The 24749-nt window shown below is 31.6% G+C and overlaps 1 protein-coding gene across 7 annotated transcripts in view; it reads right to left on the reverse strand.

The window, feature by feature from the left end:
- LOC130898665 (mucin-5AC) overlaps window positions 1-24749 on the reverse strand; it is a 282905-nt gene that overhangs the window by 4974 nt on the left and 253182 nt on the right. For 5 of the 7 annotated variants that reach the window (XM_057808113.1, XM_057808139.1, XM_057808121.1 and 2 more), the window contains 13 exons: window positions 22303-22545; window positions 12721-12969; window positions 8851-9105; window positions 8279-8561; window positions 7732-8208; window positions 6999-7674; window positions 6037-6227; window positions 5754-5942; window positions 5589-5692; window positions 5111-5275; window positions 4872-5042; window positions 4343-4417; window positions 2523-2695 (listed from right to left, as the gene is read on the reverse strand). In XM_057808113.1, coding sequence (XP_057664096.1) covers window positions 2523-2695; window positions 4343-4417; window positions 4872-5042; window positions 5111-5275; window positions 5589-5692; window positions 5754-5942; window positions 6037-6227; window positions 6999-7674; window positions 7732-8208; window positions 8279-8561; window positions 8851-9105; window positions 12721-12969; window positions 22303-22545 — 3251 coding nt within the window. Of the gene's footprint in view, window positions 1-2488; window positions 2696-4342; window positions 4418-4871; window positions 5043-5110; window positions 5276-5588; window positions 5693-5753; window positions 5943-6036; window positions 6228-6998; window positions 7675-7731; window positions 8209-8278; window positions 8562-8850; window positions 9106-12720; window positions 12970-22302; window positions 22546-24749 lie in introns of all 7 variants that reach the window. The other 2 variants (XM_057808129.1, XM_057808163.1) reach the window with 2 other exon arrangements.

Genomic DNA, 24749 nt, shown 5'->3' on the forward strand with positions numbered 1-24749 from the left:
CCACTTTTCAATAGCATGTTACAATTTAATAGAAATGTTTAGAGTACGGGTGAGAAAAAATAAAATAAAATAATAAGCAGCCTGAGAATGAAACAGGAGTTTGTGTTTCTAAATCCCATAATCGGTATTCGTAACATAAACTTATTCTAATGATAACGATATTTCATTGTTCAAATAATAACACTGTAGTCCTTTAAACCTAGATTTAATATGAACATAACAATCTAATGATTGAAACTATCGCACTTAGGCAGTTGACAATTCAAAAAAAGATTTCTCTGTTAATTCTTTTGATATAATAGCACTATAATACATTGGAAAATTTATTGGACGTATCAAACTTGCTTATTCCATTTTTCAAAGGGATACTTTGCTCCACAAGTCCTAAACTTTTCTTTGTCCATCGTAGACTTAATATGAAAGTTATTAACAGTTGAGAGTGATGTATAATTTAACACATTTATACAAGATGAAATAACAAAAATGTGTTCCATGATTATAAAAATTGAATGTTCAGGAAATAAATATTTCGAAAGCATTTTAAACATGTATTCAATAGAGCATCCTAAGTAGATAATGTGATAAAATCCATGTTTATTGCTGTTATTAAAGAATAAAGTGGAAATATAAAAATAGCAGGACTAAGCTTCTTTTGGAAAATAAAAAAAGCAATGCTTATCGGTATAAGTAGAATAAGTTTTCTGCTGTGAAGTCATTTTAGTGCCGACTAATACCAAAATTGATGTCTCTCATCGTTTTCATTTTAGCATTACGACCGGCATTATTTTGTTGTGACTTGCCCACGTGCATTTTTACTACACCAATATTTTATAATTTGTTACGATCAGAAGAGAAAGTTATATGTATTAGAATCCATTTATCTTCTTTTCAAAAACATTGATTATATTCAAATTATTTCAATTTTCAATGCAATATTATTATTATTATTATTATTATTATTATTATTATTATTATTATTATTAAAAGAAATGTTTGAAATAACCGAAAACAGCTAATAAGTATTATTTTCATGATAATTCTTCTGTGAGTAGAAGTTATCTCGAAAACATTTATTTTCTTTCGAGTAAAGTATTTATTATTTATTTATTGTCAAAAAAGCTTTTCCTTTTACTACCAATTGTATGGACTGTTATCACTGGAATAATAAATAAGAAGAAATATTCTAGCCTTTCATTTTAGTGATTGAGAAGTAGTTTGAAAATACATACATAGTATTTGTAGCTTTGGTTTATAAACTCACATATCTTCAATAATAATCTTTCTTCACTATTTGGAACAACGATACTTATTAGGAATTCCATGGTAGAGTCATGAGGATTAAAAAATATTAACTAAGATCTGATACCCATATTATTCCGACATATTGCATTATTTTCCTGTTACAGAGAACGGTATTCGAATTATTTAATTACTGGGATAAACAACGTTCCAAATACGAGTTGTCTGAGTACTTTTTGAAAGTATGAATTGGATTTCAAATCAAATTGCTAAGTTTCGGTATTTTTGTGACTATTTAATTAAGGGAGTAAAAAACGTTTATAAAACCAGTTTGTTGCATACTTTTTAAAAGTATGAATGGGATTCGAAATTTTTCAGCGCGTGGTTTTTTTGTGACTATTTTTTTGTAGGAGAACAAGTCTAAGACATATAACGACACGTTAAAGACTATGCTGAACTAGTACTAATTTATAAACCCTATAAAACTCCAGTACATGAAAGAAGTTTGGCACTAAATAAAGAGAAGTTGCATGCTTCACATAAACAATAACGTTTACATTGATAAAAAAATAAACTGAACAAAAAAAGAGTATTCCCCCAAAAGTCGCCAAGGAAATACTAATGTGGAAAGATTGATTCGTAGTCCTGCTTTAAGTTATCCTAATATTGCTAAACTATTATAAATTTTTGTAAAGTTTCCAACGCAAGAGGTTAAGTTAGGTATACAGTTTCTATTTATAATTCATAATAAGTATGAATTTACAATAGTAAAATGAAAAATACAATAAAAGAAAGATGGGGGAAAATGGAAGAAGTGATATGGCATCAAAAGCAAGATTGGATTGAGTGAGAGAGAAAGAAGTGAGATAACTAAGGGAAATACGAGAAAGAGAAACGACTGCAATGGTTCGGCAGAATACGAAAATAGAATGCTGGAAATAATAACAAATTGGAAACGACAATGAAGACCCAAAAAGCGCATGATCAGATGAATATATAGTTAAGATATACGTCAAAATAGAAGAAAAGCACAATTTAAATTAAGTGAAAAATTCGCAAAAATTCTAGAAGTACATTTTTAACGTAATTACGTCAATTCAAATGTGAATTAAGTTCGGACTACGAAATAATCTTTCAAATAAATAAAAAAAATACCTTGTTCCGCACACTGGATGTTGTGTATTTGAAGAATAAATATAACAAATAGTATTAGCACGTAAGCAGAGGACGCAACACACCGATCATTTACCTTCGGTTTTTTATGACGAATGTTGTACACTTACTTCCCGCATATCTTACAGGGGTACTCTTCGGTCGAATCTGGGTGACACATCGTCGAGGAGGTGACGGAGACTGTTCGCCTTTCTGTTGTTGTTGAAGAGGGTGTCGGCGAATTTCTCGCAGTACCTCCGTGTATTCGAATATGACCATTTAGTGCTGCTCGAGAATTGAAACTCTGAAAATCAAATATACTTCATCAGTCCTGTCCTATTGTTACGAGGGCCCTAAGTATTCTTGTAATATCCAGGTAATATCGCATTTACCTGCACGGCTGAATATTTTTTAAATGACGTTCTCTCGAACTCTCTAGAAGTATTGGGGTAGTAACGAGTGGTGTTCTCGAATTATCAAACGCTTAATCTTTTCTCGACGAGATGGAGCTGGATATAGAAAATAGCGAGTACGGAGATTTCTATTCTTTTATATGGATAAGTTTTGAAGTAAATTACTGATAAATATATGTGTGACCAAAATGAAATAATTTAAATTATACAAAACACAAAATATATTTTAGAGATTACGATATTAATGTATTGAAAACGTTATTTGTTTTGATAACAATAACAAGTTCATTTAACTTTTGAGAAAATAGTTACAAATGTTTATGTCGGTTTAAAAATGTTTGTGATATTCAAAATATTTTATATTCTAGTGAAAATGTTTAGTTTTTAAAGGTTTTTGTTTGAGATTCGATAGAGAGTGTCTATTTTTCTTTTTGTTTTGTCTATAAGCCCCGTTTTTACTAACTGTCGGTATTTTTAGTATTATCTAGCTATCGGTTTTAAAACATAAGCAATAAAATAGTTCCACATAATATTAAATTTGTCATATCCAAAATAAATTGATGAATTTTTCATTGATTTTCGTTCCACTCACTCATTTTAAAAGAAATTAACTAGTATCAACCCGTTTACACCAGTTAACTAGCTGATCCGTCAACTTGTAGCAATGGCAAGTTGCAAGTGCACTTTCTTGTGGTTTACACATGACAAGTTTAGTGTCCCAAGTAATTTCAGCTAGTAAACATGCCAAATGTAAACGTAGCTTAACATGTACTCTCTAGTGCAGCACTACGAAAATTCATTCTCTGCATAGTGGTAATTATTATTCGATACACCCTATTCCTCATTCTGACGCGGTTATACGTCAGAGATTTATAATTTGCTTATTATATACCTAGTTTGAGAAGAATAAATGCCAAGAAATATACTTCTTGTGATTCAATGTAAAGAACGGAGAATGAAGTTAATGCAAGTAAGAAATAACAACAAACGAAATAATTTTTATGTTCCTCTACATTTTGAAGAAATTGTTGATACAATTAACTGCAAGTTATATGTTATGAGGAACAAGCGAAACTTTCTTTCACGTGATAGTAATCAAATTATTAGGGATTAAAATTGTGTATTGTATATATAACTAAATTTATATATAATCAATATGTTACAAAAAATGAACAATACGTTCATATAATACCAAATGTAAATAGTTCTGTAGATTAATAACTAATTGTCAAACAAACAAAATATAAACAGATGAAAACCTATCCAGCTGACGTTTCAACAATCAACCCCCCTATCAGTACTACATATAAGTGGAAATATTTAATCTTCTTTAATTCTGTACGTTTCAACTGCTCTTGAGCTTCCTAAAAACTGTATTTTATTCAGTAAAATTAGTAACCCATAGGAGAAGATAAATTAAATATTGAATTTCTACAATTCCTTCCGATTGAGTACCTAAGTATTAGTTTATTGAGTGTTCTTGTGAGTGTTATAATTCGAAAGCATATAAAAATATGTAAAATTATGTCTTTACTTACTGCTGAACAATCTGGGAATTCGCAAACAAAGTTTCTTGTATCCGGTATGGGCATCGGACACCCGCTATCAGCAATCTGAAGAAAGAACAAATTTAAATGGATATTCTAGTATTTTTTCAGAAATAATGGTATTCAGAGAATAAACTATGGTATGATATGAAATATTTCCGACATCAAATAATTTGAATGGCATTGTATTAAATTTATCTAAATTGGCTGATAAAAAAATAAAAGAATATTTGGAGTATTGTACTTGATATAACGAGGATATTACCTGCAGGGTTTGAGTTGAAATATTATTGAAAGATTATAGTATTCGGAATAAAAAGAGTTACCATAGCTGGAATATTCAACGTATTGAACTAATTGCTGGATTATACTAAACAAATCCTATAAATAGACGATTTATATTAATGTAGTTGGTGCATCTCTAACAACTACCATATAACGTAACCATCAAGGTAATATTTATTAGGATTTATGAGTATCGTACATCTACGCTTACAATAATTTTTAATTTTATACGTACCCCTAAAAGTTTAACATCAGCAAATAGCTTCTCATCCATATCCATTTCTGTATGTTTGTAGTAATAATTTCTCCTTTCTCTAAGATGTTTCAATCGTCGGTATTCATCAGCGCACACTTTTTTCCAAACATAATAAAATTGCACACATTGCTTTATAGTTTTCGTCCGAATCTGAAATTAACGATTATTATGTAAGGATATAAAGTGAAGGACATTTATTGTTATTAATTAGATGTTACCTCTTGAGCAATATTGCGGAAATCCTTATCGTACTTGAGCAGTGACTTGTGGAATATGTCTGTTTCTGTCGTTGACCATTTGTCACTTTCGCAATACTGATATGCTAAGAGAGGATGATCAGTAGGAAGATTCGGTGAGGGCTGCATCAATCGCAACATCGCGTCCTACAAAAATAGAAAAAAAATTTTATTTAATTATGAAACAAAAGAGAATAATGAGAGAGATGTGTAGCAGAAAATGTTTGAAAGTGAAAACATGCGGTAGAAATGGTAGATATAGATTTGAGCTTTCTAGATACGAATATGATAAAAAACTTTGAGTTTAATTTCCAGATATATGAATAAATGAGTATCTCAAAATGAATTGAATTTGAACTAAACTATTAATTAATGAGAAACAATAGATGGAATCATTAATTGAATTTGTCCAATGAAAAGTGTCTTTCTCAGCAAACCTAAAGGAACAAATTTTTCTTACATGTATGTTTCCTCCACACATATGAAGAAGATGCATTGCATATTCTTTATTCCTTCCCCCGCCTGGCACAGCAGCACAGCAAGCAAAATCCAGGTACATATCCACTGTAGGAAGATATGGAAGAATTAGAGGAGAGTTTGAAATTTGCATACATGATCAATTTACCTTCGCTATCTGTGCAGTTACTAATACCGGGATCCCATAGGAGATCTTCGTATGTAGATTCAGAGCTTCCTCTATTAGGTGCTGAAGAAAAGCTTGGTATTTTACATTGAAATTGTGACCCGACGTTAACGTGAGGGGTGGAATCACTTTCTGGAATGGGATCACTATTCCAGTTCATACCATCATCGTCTAAAACAAAATAACACCAAAGAATATTTCAAATTATACGCAAGAATTATTGAAATTATGCGGAGCTGTGATTTTTAATTTAATCGTCACTTACTTCTGTTCTTAATGTTTGTGTAAAGTCCCGTTCCAGGTCTCTGTGGGCTTAATATTGGCTGAGGAGTATATCTAGCACATCCTGGAGGTTTACTTCTTGTAGCTCTAAGTTTTGATTGATGTAGTACAGGTAGCTGTAAGGGCTCTGTTCTAGGCCTCTTTCTGGATATTCTTACAGGACTAGCAGGTATCCTAAAAATATAGTTAATATATTTTATTAATTTCAATAACCAAATATATTATTAGAACTATATATATATATATATATATATATATATATATATATATATTAACAAATTAATTTACTTTTTTAGGACAGTTTCTGCAATCACGAATGGATTTCGCTTAAAACTAGGGATGGTTAATTGTATATAAAAACAAAGTTATTGTGTTCTGAGAGGTGAGCGATTTTAATGAAATTTTAATGTCGACGACAGAAAGGGTATTATTTTAAATGAGGTAGAATAGTTAATAAAACGAACTTGCAAATAAGATGTTTTAAAATTTTAAATTAAAGTACATTATTGAAGTCTGTCTAAAACATTTATAATCCCTCGAAAGTCTGTCTAGGTTCTAAAATTAATTAATTCAGTAATTTTACGTAATCCCTTTTGTTTCCGGTTTTATTAAAAATTCTAAGTATTATTGGCAAAACACAGACTTTTTTCCTTTTTCACGACACCGTCGCACCTTCTTAAGAGAAAACTACAAGTTATAGAGCTTATGTTATATCGTTAATTTCTTACAAAAATGGGAGTAAACATGATATTGAAGGAACAAAATATGAATCGGACATTTTATCACCCATGTTGACTTGAGGTAGAATTTTTATTTCTACAACTTGACTTTCTAATGACTAATTGTTTGGGTCGTGAAATTTATGTATTTTATTGAATAAAATAGTGTAATCTATCCAAAACATTTCACGCATCTCATATATTAGATATTCATTTCAATACTTACGAAGTAGGACTTAGAAAAACATCGTTGTTGTCTTCTTTCTTAATTTCTGTCATTTGTTTAGGCTTGTTGATAACGTGCTTCGTTGGAATTGTACATTGTACGGTTTTTATCACTTTTTTACATTTGTCGTCATTATCTTGAGTATTAATTAAAGGGGTATTTGTTAATAGAATATTTTTTGTTTGAAACGTACTACCGCCAGTTTGGAAAAGCTTAATTTCTCCATTGGCATCGACAAGAATTCCTGCAAAATTTGAGCTGTTCAATTCAATTAGGCCGTTGTTACTTATGAGTCTTAATGGTACTCCATTAATTTCAATTTTTCTTCTTGGTACGAAATCTTTTGGGCTGCTGGAAAGTAGAGGATCATCAGAGTTTGGGAGCATTACTCCGTTACACCAGTTGCCCGACATAGAATACGTAGAAGTATTCGGAGACGTTGAGAATTTTGTTGATGGTTGAGGGTCGGAGGTGCTAACGGTATTAGATATTGGTGACGGTACTGGTGTGAGACCAAGAGGAGATTGAGGAGACGGAGAGTTTGTTAGGGGGTAAATAGGTTCTCCTGGCAGTACCTCCTCTAATGCTTCTTCTACTGCTGCCGAACTAGACATAGTTGAAGTGAAAAATGCAGCAGACAACGGTGAAGATGCTTGAGGTGGTTCTTCGTAAACACCTGCGATGAAACAAAAATTGCTAATAGAATCCTAAGTTATCAATTTAATAAACTCACCTCTATCGACAATTTGTCCAAACTCTTGCGCATTAGGTGATACCATTGGTAGTATGGTATTCTGTCCAAATCCTGGACTTTGTCCTTCATGACTTGCAGGCGGTGTAGGATAAGCGAATCCGGGCGAATCGTGCCTTATTAGTGGACTTTGAAGCGGGGATTGTGCAGTAATTGTATGTGGCGAGCGAGCATATTGTGCGGGTGACTGAGTTTGGTAACTGGGAGAAGGCATATCAATGCTATTTGTTGAATGAAAAGTACTGAATTCTGCTAAACTCTCTGGCAACGGGGAATCAAGTACCGCTTGCAAATCTTGATTGACAGAATGATTAGATTGATACGAAGGTGAATGTTGAACTACTGATTCCTGAAGATTGATGTCTTCGATTTTGAAATCTTGCATTTGCGGCTCGTTATGATCCTGCAGAAGAGATTCAGCTTGGAATTGAATTGATGCTAGTTGATTTGGATCCACACCTGGAAAATAATTTGATCTCGTTCTGTTTCCCTATTGCATACCAAATTTTCGAATCTGTTTATTATTTACCTTGTAGAAGCATGCTATCCTGAACTTGAGTGAAAACACCTTCTTGTAAACTTGAAGATATAAATTCTGCTTCTTCGGATTGATAAGTAACGTTCGCCAAAGTGAAGGAATCGTTTGATTGGAACTGCAATATTGGTGATGACTGTCCTGGGTCCGAGGTAGTTCTTTTCACCGTAGCCTTTTCGCGCTTAAGAATTAAATCAGCCAGCGCTTGAGCCTCCTGCTGAGTGGTGCTGCTACGGAATGTTTCCGCATCGGAATGTCTACGGGATTTGTCGGAGGTCTAGACAATAAATAAAAATTAATAATCATTTTCAGAATACAATATTAAAGTAATATATAAATATACTTTTTTGTGTTTCAGTAGCTTGAATTATTTAGTGCGAAACAAGATAAATTAATAATAAAAAGTTATGTATAATTAGTAATAGGTTATCGAAAAAAAAAAATATATATATATATATATATATATATATATATAGATATGTTTAGGCAATTTTTGGATTGTTGCTTCATATGCACACTGTAACAAGAAGTTAGGGAAGAGGATGGAAAATATTAAATAATATTACCTGTTGAGGAGGAGCTGGTACTACAAACGATGAAATTTTTGACTCTAGGTCAGTGTTATTAGACGGGGAGGAATGCACGTTTAGAGGAAAGAGAGGCGGAGCATTGATTTTCTGGTCATCATTGGATGGTTGAGGTGTATTTGTTATTCTTTTATTGATTATTTTTTCTTCTATTAGGGCTCGAACGCTAAAACTTGCTGTTTGTAATGGAGGACCACCCGGATCTTTCTTTTCACTTTTTTTGTTTTCAGTATCCTAAAACAAACGAACGAATTTGTTCATATATTTATAATATATTAGTATATAGTAATTATATTATTTTCGTGTAGATGAAAAATGAATTTAATTCAACTAAATTAAGAGTGAAATCTTTCAAGAGCATACTTATAAATTCAAGGTTGTTATATTTTAATTGTTGTATTAGAGTGCAATAAAACAAACAAAGTGGTTAGTAAGTAGAAGCAGCTCAAAATATGGCAGGTGCTGGAAACTGTGAGGCAGAGACAAGACTACCAGGTCAATGAACGAAAACTGAACTAACATTAGAGATATTGAGTCCTAATAATTGGGGTAATAATTGTTTTAAAACTGATCGAGATAAGTGAAATCTGTCTTCTTTATTTTTAATTGAAATTGGTACTAACTACATTATTTATTCGTTTATTTTCTTGTGATTAATTTGAGCGATGACACAAAGTAGTTCATGTTAAAGAACCGAATTTGAAAATTTACAAGATGTTACATTTAATGAATTTGTACTTCACTGTTTTTATTTGGTATTTCAGAGTAATATTTTCTTCTTGAGGACGTGGATCCATTTAAGTTTTTTTAGTCCCAATATGCACTAATGGAGGAACAGCGCTTTTGCCGTTGGACTAATTACGACATTAAGGAAACATTAACTATTGGGGTCACGTAATAGTAATTATCTGTTTGATGCATATATGGTACAATTTCACTTTGACTATTCTCGCTACCACCATTTCAAGTTTAGTTAATTTAGTTTAACTGCTGTTGTTTCGGCGGATTCTACTGTTCAATCCCAACCTAATAGAAATAGAGTGGCTCGACTACAAAATCCGCATGTTATTCATTTGTAGACAACTAGGAATTATCATCCACCAGATATTGTGAACTCGCTTGTCATGTAACAGAAAATGTGCAATTTTTTTCCAGATTTATTGTACTGCATTTACAGGAGACTCCTTTAACGTTCTAAGTGCGTGGGAATGTTAATTTGGGTTTACTTGAATATAGTCATTATAAAGCAATATGGTGGTTTGTTGAACTTTTGACCATAAATCAATTCAAAATAATAGCTTCAAGTGAGGGTACAGAATCTAAGACAATTCTCTCCACAAATCTGATCTGGACCAATTTTCTAAGATGGGTGGGCTCAATTCACTGCTCCTCTGTTTATGGAGTGATTTATAAGATACAAAAATATACAAAGTTCAGTTAAAGACAGCTACAAATAGGTGAATCTCAATCGCATCTCGGCCTCTTAGGAATGCATTGTAACTTTCTTCATATTTCTACGTATTCACAGTTGGTTCAGTAAGCTTTGGTTACAGTATCAGTGATTTTGCATTCAAAATTTCACTAAAACAGTTTTCTTGCTCCATATATTGATTCATAGTAAGCTATATTTGAGACAAATTAACAAAATGGTACAAACCAAAACAAACATATGACAACCAAGTTTCGGGTGGGGTTGGTAGAAAATTCATACGATAGGAAAAAACTAATTTTTTTATTTACTTTGGAAATTATTTTATTGTGGTTTGTAATTGCATAAATAGGTGTCACCGATGTTGTGTATCCTAACATCGGAAAGTTCGAGAAACAAGACAGTTAAATAACGTACGTAGAAACCATAATCCGATTACATCGATATTCTTTGTAAAAGTCTTTCTCTGCGTATCAAACTCTATAAAATACTTTTATGAAAGCCGTAAAAGCCTCTTTAATAGTGCAGTCGTAGGAAAAGAAGAAAACATGCGAGATTGCTTGGGAGTTATCAAGTAATATATATTTGAGGAGTCTATACAAAGTCTTCAAATAGTTGATGTTTTTGAGATGGAGGCTATTTGTAAGAATTGGAACGTCAAAGAAACTTAGTATGTTGAAATAGTACCGATATTAAGCATGTTGAAAAAATAATTGACATACTTGTATTTCCTTTTTCGAGTTGAATAATGCAAAAAATAAATTTTAATGTTTCCAAAAAAATCCGTAAACCGTTACACAACGCATAACGACCACGTCAATCAATCGCGTTGGTGGCGGACTAAATAAGCCTCAATAAACTTGATGAATTATACTTTCTTTTTTTCTTCGTTCTTTGTTCTTCGTCATAGCGAATAGCCGTAAATCCTTTTAGTCACCGATGGTACTAGACTGATTGCCATGGTTAATGTTATAGGCAGTTTTTTAAATATTCCCTTAATAATTAATAAAAAAAAAACATTTTTGCATGTTGTCAAGGCGATTAATATTGTTCATGTGAACCTACATTTGAAATAAAGAACTTGTCTTTACTTTGTATTGTAAATTTAGTTTCTATGGCTATCTCAGTATAAATTTTCGAGATTGTTTCATGAATATGAAAAAACGAAACGAACACGAAAAATATGCGTATATTCCTCAACCGTTGTTTTCCTTCCTGTATCCAATGGCAATCCAATTTTTTTATTTGAATGAGCTGTTCCAATAAAACTCTCCAGTTGCTGATAGGGATTTCTGTTATAAACTGGAAAAATTCTTGAGTGCCTCAGAGGTTTATCATGTAATAACCGACATAAAACTAAAAAAAATTTTTTTACAACGTTTATTTTAGAAAAATTGTGCAGATATAAAGATCTGAAGATTCGATTTATTATGACTAGAATATATTGAACACATGTGCGCAATGTTTTTGTGATGTATTCCGTGAAAACTGTCTATATTCAAAGAAGGATTTAAGGTTTTCAATGTTTATTTTGTTTATTAAATAATTATACAAAGATAAAGTCTTGATTATCGAATGTTTTTAATAGTTTTAACTCAACATTCGGCAAGTTTTTTGAGACCTAGTTCAAACCATTATTTGGGCTTAGATGCAAAAAATTATCGAACTGCATTTTCACTACATCTTTGGATTTATTTTTCCCACACAAGAAATTCGTTGTGGATCTGAATGAATAGTAATAATCTAGCAGTGTAAGTTCTTATTTATTATTTTATGTGGTTTAACATTGTCTTGTTTTAAGAGAATCCTATTTCGGTTTACTAAACTCCGATTTCTCCTATAATACCTCATACATTCGCATCAGCTGTCTACTATAAACCTCGGCATTAATAGCTTGACCATCTGGAATTATTTCGAAGTACACTATACCTTCATAATTCCTCCCCGACAGACTACAACACTTTCTACCTCTCTTTTGAGGCGAGTTCTGATAATTTTCCTTTGTCTAACGACTGATTTTCCTTGTTCGGGTTATTTAGATAAATCTATTTTCATCGAATGTAACAATGCGTCTAATAAAATAATCATTTTTCAGCAGGGAAAGAATCTGTTTACACAACTCTACGTTTCGCTTGAATCTTGTTTAATTCGTGTGGCACTACTCCACAATGTCTTAACAATTCCATACTATTTATTATAAAACAATAAATAAAGAGAGAATGTCTAATTGAGAATTATGTTCAATTGGAACTTTTTCCTACTGAACTCTGGGATCCAAATTTAGTATATTTTCCTATATACTAGGATAATACCTTTATATTTAAAGAGTTTTGAGTCATATTTTTTTGGATGATTAGTATCTTTTGTATAAAATTAAAAAGAATGAAGTGTCTTAGCATTAAAAAGGAATTGACATTTACCATTTTACCAACCTTTTTGAAATAACCTCCATGAAGTCTCATGTGACCGTTGAGAGCTGGGATATTTTTGAATTTTCTGTGACATAAGTTACACTCGACAGGCTTAGGTTCTGTTTTTCCGGCCGTAGAGTTAATTGGTGATGTGGGAGTGGATGAAGTAGTAACTTTAGCTTGTGGACTTGGAGTTCCACTTGTAGACGAACTACTACTACTGCTGCTGCTTTTATTTGTGTGCTGTTGGTGACAAGCCTAAAATAACAAAATAGAATGAAGCTATAACCAACTCATTTTTAGTAGCCTCTACAGAATTCGTAGATTAATGTTTATCAAACTTATAAATATAATCAAAAATATGGATAGTTAATTTTAAGTCCTTAAAAATATTCAAACTTGTTATAGTTCATAGACGTCTAATCATTTGTGATTTTTTAGTTTAAATATACTGTAACAAAATGTATTTATAACGAGGTTGGCCGTTAAGTAAACAAAAAACTTGGCACATGGATATATGTAGAATAAGGCAAATATGTAAAATAATTTATAACAAAATCGATTCAAAGGGAATATTACGAAATTATTACTTTGGCATTTTGGTAGGACAATAATAAAAGTGTCTGTTATAACAGATTTGGTGAATGTTAAGGTACAAAAATGTAAGTAGTATGTGAAATATAGTACAATAACATAAAGTTGTTATGTGCTAATGACCTAATAATAGCGGTCGAAGCACCCAGCTAGATATACTTTTATCCACGTTCTTTGATACGTGTCTCAAGTTAAATTAGTGCCAATTCAAGTACCATTCAAGTACACTGAGAATGTTCAGTTGTAAGTAAATTTCAAAATAAGAGAAAAAATAATATTTCAAAATGTTTGTTATACTACAATTTGACTTAATTAATTTTCTGGAAAAGTTTTTGTGGTAACATCACCATTATCATAAAAAAACAAAATCGTTTTTGTTCTTCTTGTACCTGAATTTAAGTAACAAACATGTTTATCGTTGGAGAAAATACCCGCAGCTATTTACCAAACAACGTAGAAACCTTTTTACCGCATATTCTGATCCCCCGGCTTATTTATTCATTTTAATCTATTTTGAAGTTACTGTCCTACCAGAGTTTTTTTTGCAATTTAACTCCATCAATCATTTTGAAAAATGATTCTAGACATTTTAAGACCGATGTTTATAATTAAATTTTAGTTTTATTCCGAATAATTCAATTAAAAATTTCGGACCAGCAAATTCTTCGAAACAGTTGGATTAATAACCAATTACGTGAAATATGATCACAATACCGTTAAATTGCTAGTAAAACACAGTTCTAGACAAGATCGATCCAATGTCGAAAAAGCTATTTAATTACGTTAAATTTACCGACGAGGAAAAGCAGCATACAAAAACAACATAGTTCACAGGGTACTTCCAGACAGGTAGACGGAATGTCTTTAAAGGGAGTAAAGACGATATCATACACAATATCTGTTAAAATTCCAATGCAGAGAAAAATCTTATTTCTCATAACAGCTCAAATGCTTTTCTTCAATTGTATATGGGTGATTCCGTTCTAACTGTGATATTCAATGTCCTGTATTGTTTTTTTGTACTAGTCATTAATTAATAATCAATTAATAAAAATTTTGTGTTAATTGAATAATTCTTAAGATATTTAAACATTATTTTTATACAATATAACTTGCCACTTAAAGAAAACTTATACTACATCACTTGAATGTCAGTACCGTGTCATGTCCATTCCTAGAATTTACCGATAAATTATTAATTTTTTTTGTCGTAACAAATGATTTAAGCTAATTACCTTATAAATTCTAATGTTTATGATCAAACTGAGGAAAATTGATGCACTTGTTGTTTAATATCTTAAGTTACCATGTCAGTACCGTGGATAAATGAGTCAGTACCGTGGAACTCAAAATCCGACATTTGTGTCTTGCTCGTGATACTTTGAAGTTGTAGTAAATTCCTCTTAGAGTTTTATTTTTACAGTAAAATAGATGAATAATATGCATAAAAAAGTTAGAAAAGTTAAATTTTAAAATCTTGAAATTTTGAATACAAAAAATCACAGTTAGAACGGAATCACCCATATATCGTGCTATCCAATCGGTCTTTTTGACATAATATGATAATCTGTTGTATAATACTATATTTAGTTTATTTTTAATGTAGAAAAATCTTAGTATGTAGTATGTAAGGTATAGTAGAATATTAAAAAGCAGCTAAAAAAAGCTACATACTTTTTATTACATTACATATAATTTTAATAATTATATTCAATTGTAGAAATCGTGCAATTCATATGTGACCTTTATAAATAATATGATTCTACAGAGAATAAAACCCAGAATCTTTCAAGAAAGTAATAATTTGATCGCTCTAAAAAATTGATTGGATAAAAACAGAATAATTCCTAATGATTTTGTTCCAACGTATAGGAAATCAATATGATTACTGTCCATTTTGTATCTCGTTTGAAATGGACTTTTTGTTAATGCTACAAAAATAGAGGAAACATCCGAGAAAATCCACTAAATGGACAATTTGGTACATATTATGTCAAGAATAATATTAACAATACCTTCTACAGATGAATCATTTAAGTCGATCTCGGCACCAAAACTATTAAATATCAATTACTTAACTAACTGCAATGAGTGATCGATCAAAACTGTTTTATGGAATTTTATGTCTTTCTGTACCATTTCTGTGAACTGAGCATTCAGCGTTATTTGTGAACGTTCGTGTTTTAAGTCGACATACATTCTCCTGACTATCCGTATTGAAATACTGCGTATCAGTATATGTATAGTCATTTAGGTATAATAGTTTTGTTTGCGGGTCAAATTTCTGCATGCGCACTTTAAAAATTGTCGTTCGCAGGTTGATTATTCCTCCCCCCCACTCGAGAGCTAAGCATATATTATAAAAGCTTCAAAAATAATAATCGATTACTTTCGATCGTGTGAGTGGTGTTCATTACATTCTATAAAGAATGTTCACTTTCCATAGAATGACGAAAGCTGCCTTTAAACACATTTCTGCATTTTTAGCAATAGAGATACAATTGCTTCGTTTATTTGTTAACTACAGAGCAATTAATTGCGATTTTGAGATGTTTTCTGACTTTTTGGTTACTATCGCAATACACATTGGTGAACCGACCAAAAAACCTACGGGATTAAGCCATCTCATAACTATGATGAATTTGTAATTTATTTTGGTAAATTTTATCATTTATTAATTATATAATCAATTATAAAAATTTTATTTCGATAATTTTTATTGAACAATGAAGAGTTGTTATTGTCATGAAATTGTATTGTTTGGAAGCTGGGACTAATGAGTTTGTAAAAGTTAAAGGCCGGTAACATCTGGGACAAATTCAGTAATTTTCAGTAGAATCCAATTATTTGAATTTAGGATATGTTAAAAAAATTATAATAAATAATTGTAGGACTTATTATACTTAAAAATTGTATTAAATTGAGATGAATCTTTGGAAATAGTTCTTGGGGTCATTAACATTGCTAATATAATAATAAGTCAAAAGAATCCATAACAAACATATGCTATTGTCGTCTCGCAAGTTCATTATAGGTACCAAATCAACCAAATACAAATTTACCATCTTTAATAATACTGGTTAGTTTATAAAATTATGTAATAAGTAATAAATCTTAATAATATAATCAATTATTTGCACTTTTTGATAGAATTAACGACCATTACCATCACTATCTAATAGTTATTTCTAATTGTGCCAAATAGGACGAATTTTATATACAATTAGCTAAACATCGACTTTTGATTGATTGGAATAATATAGTCGGCGCCTGAAATAGGTAGCATAAAGGAATGATATAGTGATTTCACTATAAATGTAACAATTTATTTATCTATTTACTCACATTTTACAAAAAACGATTGTTGCAACTAGAAAAACATTTTTTGAGTTTCTGCCTTCAGCTGGCTATTAAATGAGTACTATATTATTCCAAAATAATAACATACCAGGGATTTATCACCTAATTACTTGCAAACTGTCTATTTTTTTATCAGGATTCTACCAATATAGTGTGATGTTCTAGAGATCCTGCGTACTTTCTATGTAGAACAATTTTAAAGCAATATCAGGGAGTAAGGTGAATAGTATCGAAACAATAACTACCATATACGGTGGATATCCATGATAAAAGTTCCAATAATTCATTGATAACAAGAAATGAACTTCACTAAAACCGCAATAACTGATAAAAGTACTTTATTACGACACTTATAGACTCAGCTATTTTTCAGAGTCAACTAAACTTTTCATATCGAATCTTTGATTAAAAGGGGATGAACCGCAATCTTGTGACGTCAAGTGGTCCTGATAACCGGATCCAAATGACCAACAGTGGCGCAGAAATCGGAGCTGTAAATAATGTAGTAGGGATGGATAGACGACAGCGTTTTAATCCTTAGACATTAAAATGGGGGATATATTTTCTTCTGAATGAACCAGAAAGAAAGAGAGATGAAATATTTATACCTACCTACTCAAATTTTCATAAGTATATAATTTAATATTTATTAATTATTCGTAGTACATACATTTAATTAGCTTCTAAAGAAAATCCGTGGTTTTAATTCTAGTATGAACACATTCAGAAGAAACTAGATGCTTGACTTATGTATGTAAAATGTACTCCATTTTATGAGGTATATATGAAAGCTATTGAAACAATGTTTTTAGCTCGAGGTTTCATTATAACTTCTCTTGAGCTGGGAAGTACCTAACTGTTTCTTGCAAATCTCAGAGCAACTCTTGAACCGAAAAAATTTAAATATTCCTTTCAATCCTGTGTGCAAATGAACTTACTACCAAAAAAACAAATCCAGAAATCCTTCGTTTCCCATGTGATACAATTCTATTCAAAATTAATAATAACATATATATTTTTTAATATTTCCTCTACAATAATTGTTTATCTTCAATCGACCAACGTGTCGAATATTTCAATCTAGTGTTCCTTTAAAATTTTCCCGCGCAATCTCAACGTACGTCCATGCTGTAATCATCAAATTGCATCCATTGAATGGGATTCTGTGAGAACCTCATGACCTTCGACCTCCTTTCGTCTCTAAGAGTCGTAGTAGTGGACAAGGGGCGCCAGTGCTTTTACCCCCTTCGTTATAGTTGTACCGATAACAGAGACGAGTTGGCTATTATACAGGGTAGTAAACATCACAGGCATTAAACAAAATAAAATGTTCAAAATTTTTAATATTTCACTTCTCCATAAGAGTACTTTTTTAAATTATTATTTAAGATACTGAACTGAACTGAAACAAGAACTGAACAGTTCATGTGAATTAAAATCTCATTTGATTGGACACATTTTTTAAAATGTTCTAATCATTAAATCATTTCTATGCAATTTAGTTTGAAAGCGCGTACATTGAATTTTGGGACTATACATACACAGAAAACCAGATTTCACAAATTTCAAAAAACAAAGTTACGTTTGAGTAAAGTCGGTTCTGTATCATTATAGTTATACCACCCCAAACAATTTCATCCCAGGTGCGTAGCGCGAAATTCTTTTGCAACAAGTACAAGGGCGTTTTTTGTGAAAATTTCTAGAAGGGGAGAGGGTGCTTTTTTTGCGAATTCAATAGTTTTGCGTTTTAAACGTTTTAATTCGCCTAATCCGTCGGTTACATTTGTACATAGTTGATGAACAAGAGCTTGATTTTATACTACAATAACCTTAGAATGACCTAATATGAATGACAACATGGATTATACGATTTTGGTACCTCTGCTTAACTAATAACAGAAATAGATAAGTATTGAGATATAGATCGAAAGTTCACTTTAGGAGTATTATATTAAACTTAGGGTAGCATTTTAGTGTTATTGTTGCATAACGACACTACGTATGCATTTACCAAAAGCATAAGTAACTGTTTTGAAAGAAAATTACGTCAATATTGGATTGAATAATATTCAAAGATTACAGTTGGAAAATATACTCTGATCTCACAGTTATAATTACAGTTACAGGGTGAATTCATTAATTACAGATGTTTGCCCTCAAATGGGTTCTGGAACACAATGGAGGGGAGGGAAATACAATAGAGGACAACCATTTGCTAACATAGGGACCAATATATTTTTCGGAGGAGCTGAACCCATTTTGTGGAATTCACTACAGGAAAATGTAGATAATATTGAAAAAGAATGTAGAAGACAAAAAACCCAGTTACTCGAATTACCCACAGGCTAATATACTCTTGGGAATCCCTCTAATGGATACCTGAAGAGTCTAGGTTTAATCGAAGATGCAGCGTGCATATTCTACTCCGTAGTGGACGAAAACTTCATCAACAATCTCTCGAAGTGCAAGAGACTATGGAACTCCAGAGCATTACACCTGGGAGCGTATGAAATAGAACATAAAGATATTTGACAGCTACAGCTATTCCTCATCTTGAACTTTTTTAGTTATAAACACGGAGATTCCCATAGTACCATAACAAGAAATTACATACACACTTACTGTTGTTGTTGTGGAACAGCAAAAAAGGCAATTGAGAAGTGCTATACTACAAAAGTAAGGACTAAGAAGGCAACGTGATTATGGAAAAATTAATGTGAAACATGCAACAGATTTAAAAAAGTGATTCTGTCATCACTTTAAACAAAAATTGGTTTAACGATATTTTTGTAAAGGTTATGAATGCTTAGAAATACGAATTATCTATTTGCAAAAAATATTTTTGAAGTTAAGTGATGCAAAACTCAAATGAGGAATATTAGGACCACAAATATACAAATTAATGAAAGACTAGTGCCAAGTTTTTTAGGAAATCATATAGTCTTTTCCATTGCCCGTTTTCTTTCTTCCTTATCATTGGTATTGTCAGTGATAGCAGGGTGAGATGTTTCACCCGAATATGAAGAAGCGTAGAGGAAGTTTCGAAGCAATTGGAACGCAACTTAAAACGACAAGACTCTTTAAAGCATAAATATACTATAATGAATGTAGAAAAGTTTAAATTTCATAAAACGAGTTTTTGAGTGTAATTTTTATACTTAAACTTCCTTAATTTGATACCTGTGGACATTTAAATATAATCCGGCACATCCTCACGGAAGAAAAATGAGAAAAAGTAGACAGAAAATATTTATATAGTCTCACCAAATGATAGGCAAACATGAAATAACATAGCAGTTCTAATCAATTCAATTCAATTTTTTGATTATTTGTTACTAGTAGCAAAATCCTGACTAAATACTGGATGTGATAGAAGTTCAATATCACCAAGTTCTTTGATCTTATTTTGCCTATCTTCTGCAGTATGTGGTTCAGCGTTGTCTTTTTGTGAGAGTTTACTAAACCTGGATATTTTTCATACATTCACATCAGCTGTCCCCTATATACCTCGGGATTATTAACTCGACCACCTGGAATTACTTCGAAGTATACTAAATCTTCATAATTCCACCAAATACACAGCAAGACAATCTTCTCGAATCGATCTCTCTTGAGCAAGTTCTGATAATGATCCTTTGTTCAACAACAAATTTTCCATGCTCAAGTTGTTTAGTTAAATTCGTTTTTCATCACAAGTAACGTTGTGTCTAATAAAACGTCTTTCGTCAGGGCAAGGAGCTGTTTACACACCTTACTAGAAGTTTCGCTTGAATCTCAGTTAACTTCTACAGATCGCTTTTAATAATTTTAAATAGCGATGTGTGGTATCTTTAAAAGATCCAAGGAAGCTTTGAACAGTCAAATCTCCACTATTAAAACGACTAAATCAATGTGAGTTTGCTTATTAACTGTGTCTTCCACTTTAGTTATTTCCTTTGCTGCCACGGCTGTATAAACGTTTGTTTTTTTTTAGGAAACTGAAAAAACTAACTTACAGTATTCAATTTATAAATCTCGGAGAATATTAGGGCTTAAAGGGCAGTTGATAAAATGATTGTGTTTTCTGTTTTATAAAGGTCTTTAGATAAATAATTTCTTGCATTATCATTTATTAAAAACGTAACAATTTATTTAAATGCGAAGCGTCTTTTTTAATTATTATCCAATATCTAACTATCTAACTATTAATTTGATTAGGTCCAAAGCAGGTTCTTGTACGAGCTATTGAAATGTAAGTTGGAGATGGTGGAATTGATATTAAAAACCCTATTTACTCTTCACCCTTCTATACGTCACTGGTACGTAGCGCGAAAAGGGGTCGCGTATGCAAGTTTCAATTACGGAATGATTAATTATTTAGTCTCATTTAATTTTCCAAGGCAGATAGCAAACTGTTTCGTGTCCTATCGACGGAAAATGTTTGCCAAGAAAATAAGCGGACGTAATATGCACAGAAAATTCTCGAAATTTGTTTCTGAGCTTTTATCTTTTATTTGTAACTTTTCCATTACCAATAACGATGTTGACTTAAGAGTTTCAGTAAATAAGTATTTATAGATGTACTTTGGATTAAATTAAAATGTATATGCTTGTTGTAAGAAGGGAGATGACTTTAAAGTTCTACATAACATCAAGTTTCATTATAATTGAAGTGAAATTAAAATCAGACAAAATTGTTTATTCGCTTACTTTCAAAGCTACGGAAGATAAATTGAAAATAGGAAATTCATTAATAGATTGTATCTATTTCTAACTATGAAAAAATTGTGATATAACATTTTATAATTTTACAACATTTTAGCTAAGACTTAGTTACTTTTTTCAAACTGTGCTCGATATGAATCATCTCGTATTTATGAAAATTGCTATTTTCCATTTTCGTTCAAAGTTTATATTTTGCCGAATATTGTTACGTATGATAAATGGTTTTCTATTAACCATTCACATCTTCATCCATCATCGTTTAAAATTTTATACAACGGAAATACCTCCAAATAGATTTTCCTGTTTATACCATTTGTACAATGATCATATTTGAACCGTTAATACTGTTAAGATGAATTTTCCTCAAACTCAAAATGGATTATCCTTATTTTATATCAAGACGGAATAAAATAAATTGCTATCGGAATTTTTACCGTAATTTATTTCTCTTTCTATACAGTGGAGAATTAATAAATCATTCCTTGGGAAATTCTCGAATCGGATCGAGGCATCGAGTTAACGGGATCTCCTATTCATTGTTACCACAAAGGATAAAACGTTTTCTCTGTTGTAATCCATATTTCATTAGCTACAAAAATTATAATTACCCAACTGATGGTTTTATATCAATCGATAATGAAAATAAGGGAGGATTTCGAACTGAAAGCAATTGAAATACATCATCACTAATTTAATTCTATTTGATGCACAATAATTATTATTACTGATAGCCATAAACCTCCAACTATATATGGGATTTACGGTTAGCACTTTTCATAATTAGAAGATATTTTTGGGTAACAAATTGTTTCTGCTACCATTTAGGAACTAAGTTGTTTGTATTGAAGTTTTTTATTGATACTAATTGGGTGGTTTAATTTGCTGTTCTAAATACATATATGAATTTTCAAAAATAGAAAACATTTGACTTACTGTGGGTAACCATGTATTCTTGCTCTGATGCGATTTTGAGGTAGATTTGCTGCTACCTACGCTCTTGATATTGCCGCTACCACTGGAGGAAGTTTTTGATGATGTGGATTTGTTTGATGCTGCCGCCGCTGCCGCCGCTGCCGCTGCTACGGCCTGGGATTGTCTCTGAGTTTGTTCCATTATTTGATGTATCAAATCCAGCTGCTGTTTAGTTAACCCGTCATTGTTGGTGCTGTTGCTGCCCTAAAACATAAAAGTGAACCACCGTTCAGTTTGTTTCCATTTTGTTCTATCAAAAGTGATTTTCTTTCAAAATTTGTTTACAAAATTATATTTTTAAACTGGGAAGCGATAACAGGAGATTGTATCCTCTTTTTTTACTTTCTTTCTACCAAAATAAGCTCTTTTTATTAACTTTGTAGGTTGTACAGAAGAGGTTTCGTCATAACTCCATTTGTTTCTCTCACAAACCAACCCACCGCATTCTAGTTCGCGTTCAAAATGGGCGTTTCTTAAATATAAGGTGCAGTTTATAGTTTCCTCGATATTATAAAATTTCAATATACAGAAGCAAATCACAATGCGTAACAAAATTATAGATAATAATAATAATGAGTCCATAGCAAAAATTAGGCCAGTATTATTATTAGAATAGAAGTCGTTTACAGAGTAGAAGGCAATTTCCAGTTAATATGCTCTCAAATTATTGCGAAATGCGGGAAAAGATGATATCGATTTAATTTGAATTGGCAAGTGATGGTGCATTTTTTTGCATTGTAAAATACTGAGCCCTTATATAATTCTGAACGTGGAGTAGGTATGTGAAGGTGGTGCTCCGCGTTCCTAAGTGGATAGCCGTGCCATCTTGGAGAAGCGTCCTTACGAATTAAACAAGCGGATTAAAAAATGAATAAGGAAGGAAGAGTCAGAACTTTTAATCTTTCAAAGAATTCCCTGTAGTGAGCCCTGCTGTTCACGTCGAGTAAATATCTAACAGCTCTCTTGTGTAGTTTGAAGATTCGCTCAAATTGAGACGCACCACACGTACCCCAGATGGGAAGGGCATATCGGAGATGCGAGTTAATAAGGGCATAATAGATTGTTAAGGAGGTGGATAAATTCAGTTCTTTGGAAACTGATTTCAGCGCAAATTAGGAGGAATTTAATTTTTTAGATAAGGCGGCAATTTGTAACTTCCATTTCAAATAATTGTCCACAACAAGCCCTAATAATTTTACAAATTCAGCGACTTCAATGGTGGTGTTATTTAATAAAAAAAGCTGCAATGTGTTTTTATATGATAAAAGTTGAGACAGAGAAGATTAGAAACGCGCCTTGATTTAAGGGTGATTAGGTCCCTAAATATGGTCCTATGAAGTGTCGTGAGATCAGGGTTGATCCAAGAGAAGCTAGTGTCGTCTGCATTCCATTGGCTTGTAAGATGACATCGTTGTATCAACCCCTACAAGCTGACTTCTGTTATTAAGTTATGACTTAAACCGTGCGAGAAGTGTTCCCCTGAAAACGTAGTACTGAAGTAATTCACAAAAACTAATGGACAACAAAGAATGATTTATCTCAAATTATTTTCTGTTCATTGTTTTATGTGCTTATTTTGTTACCTTTCAATTTAACATCGTTGCGTAACATGTTAATTTTAGTTTAGTTTAGTTCGTTAATTAGATCAGGTATCGTTGAATTACTTATTAGCGCAGAATACGGATAAATGCGTAATGGGTAATTTATGTTGGCTTTTGACTATTTTTACGTACGTATCTATAAAATAATATTTCATTTGGACATCATTATTCATCATTTATGTAATGGATGATACAGAAATTACTAATATTGTTGGGATATTATTATAAATTAATGTGCTACCGAAAGTATATAGGTACTCATAAAATATTTTTAAAATTATGGGATTTTTTATTTCAATCAATTGAAAAAGTGTTCAAAACACAAATTCAAAATACAGGGTGATTCATTAAGAATGTCCAATCTCTGAACTGTAGATTCCAGACCTCAAAATATGATTATTCTGCTCAACATGCCTTATGCAAATATTGCTAGTTTCCGAGATACGGGGTGTTAAAAGTTTAAATTTAAATTTTGAGTTTCGCAGTAATTTTTTATGTTTTCACAATTTCTCTTTGAAAATTGGCAATTTTACGTTTTTTGGCACGAGGAATCATAATTTGCACTGTAATTTAACATTGCTAATAGAGGGCGCTAGTTACACTTGTTTGTGTTAATCGAATCAAAGTAAACTTTTTGTGGGCTAAACTTACAACTAAAATAATAAAAAAATATTAAAAAGCGTTAAATTCTACAAAAAAAATTACTTTTCTTTGATTCGTGTAACTCAATCGGTCATCGAGTTATTTGTTTCTAAAAAGTTCTCATTCTTAATGGTTACCATGAATATTACGGTTCATCTGTACAAG

Source organism: Diorhabda carinulata, chromosome 1 (genome assembly GCF_026250575.1).
Source record: "Diorhabda carinulata isolate Delta chromosome 1, icDioCari1.1, whole genome shotgun sequence".
Taxonomy (NCBI): domain Eukaryota; kingdom Metazoa; phylum Arthropoda; class Insecta; order Coleoptera; family Chrysomelidae; genus Diorhabda; species Diorhabda carinulata.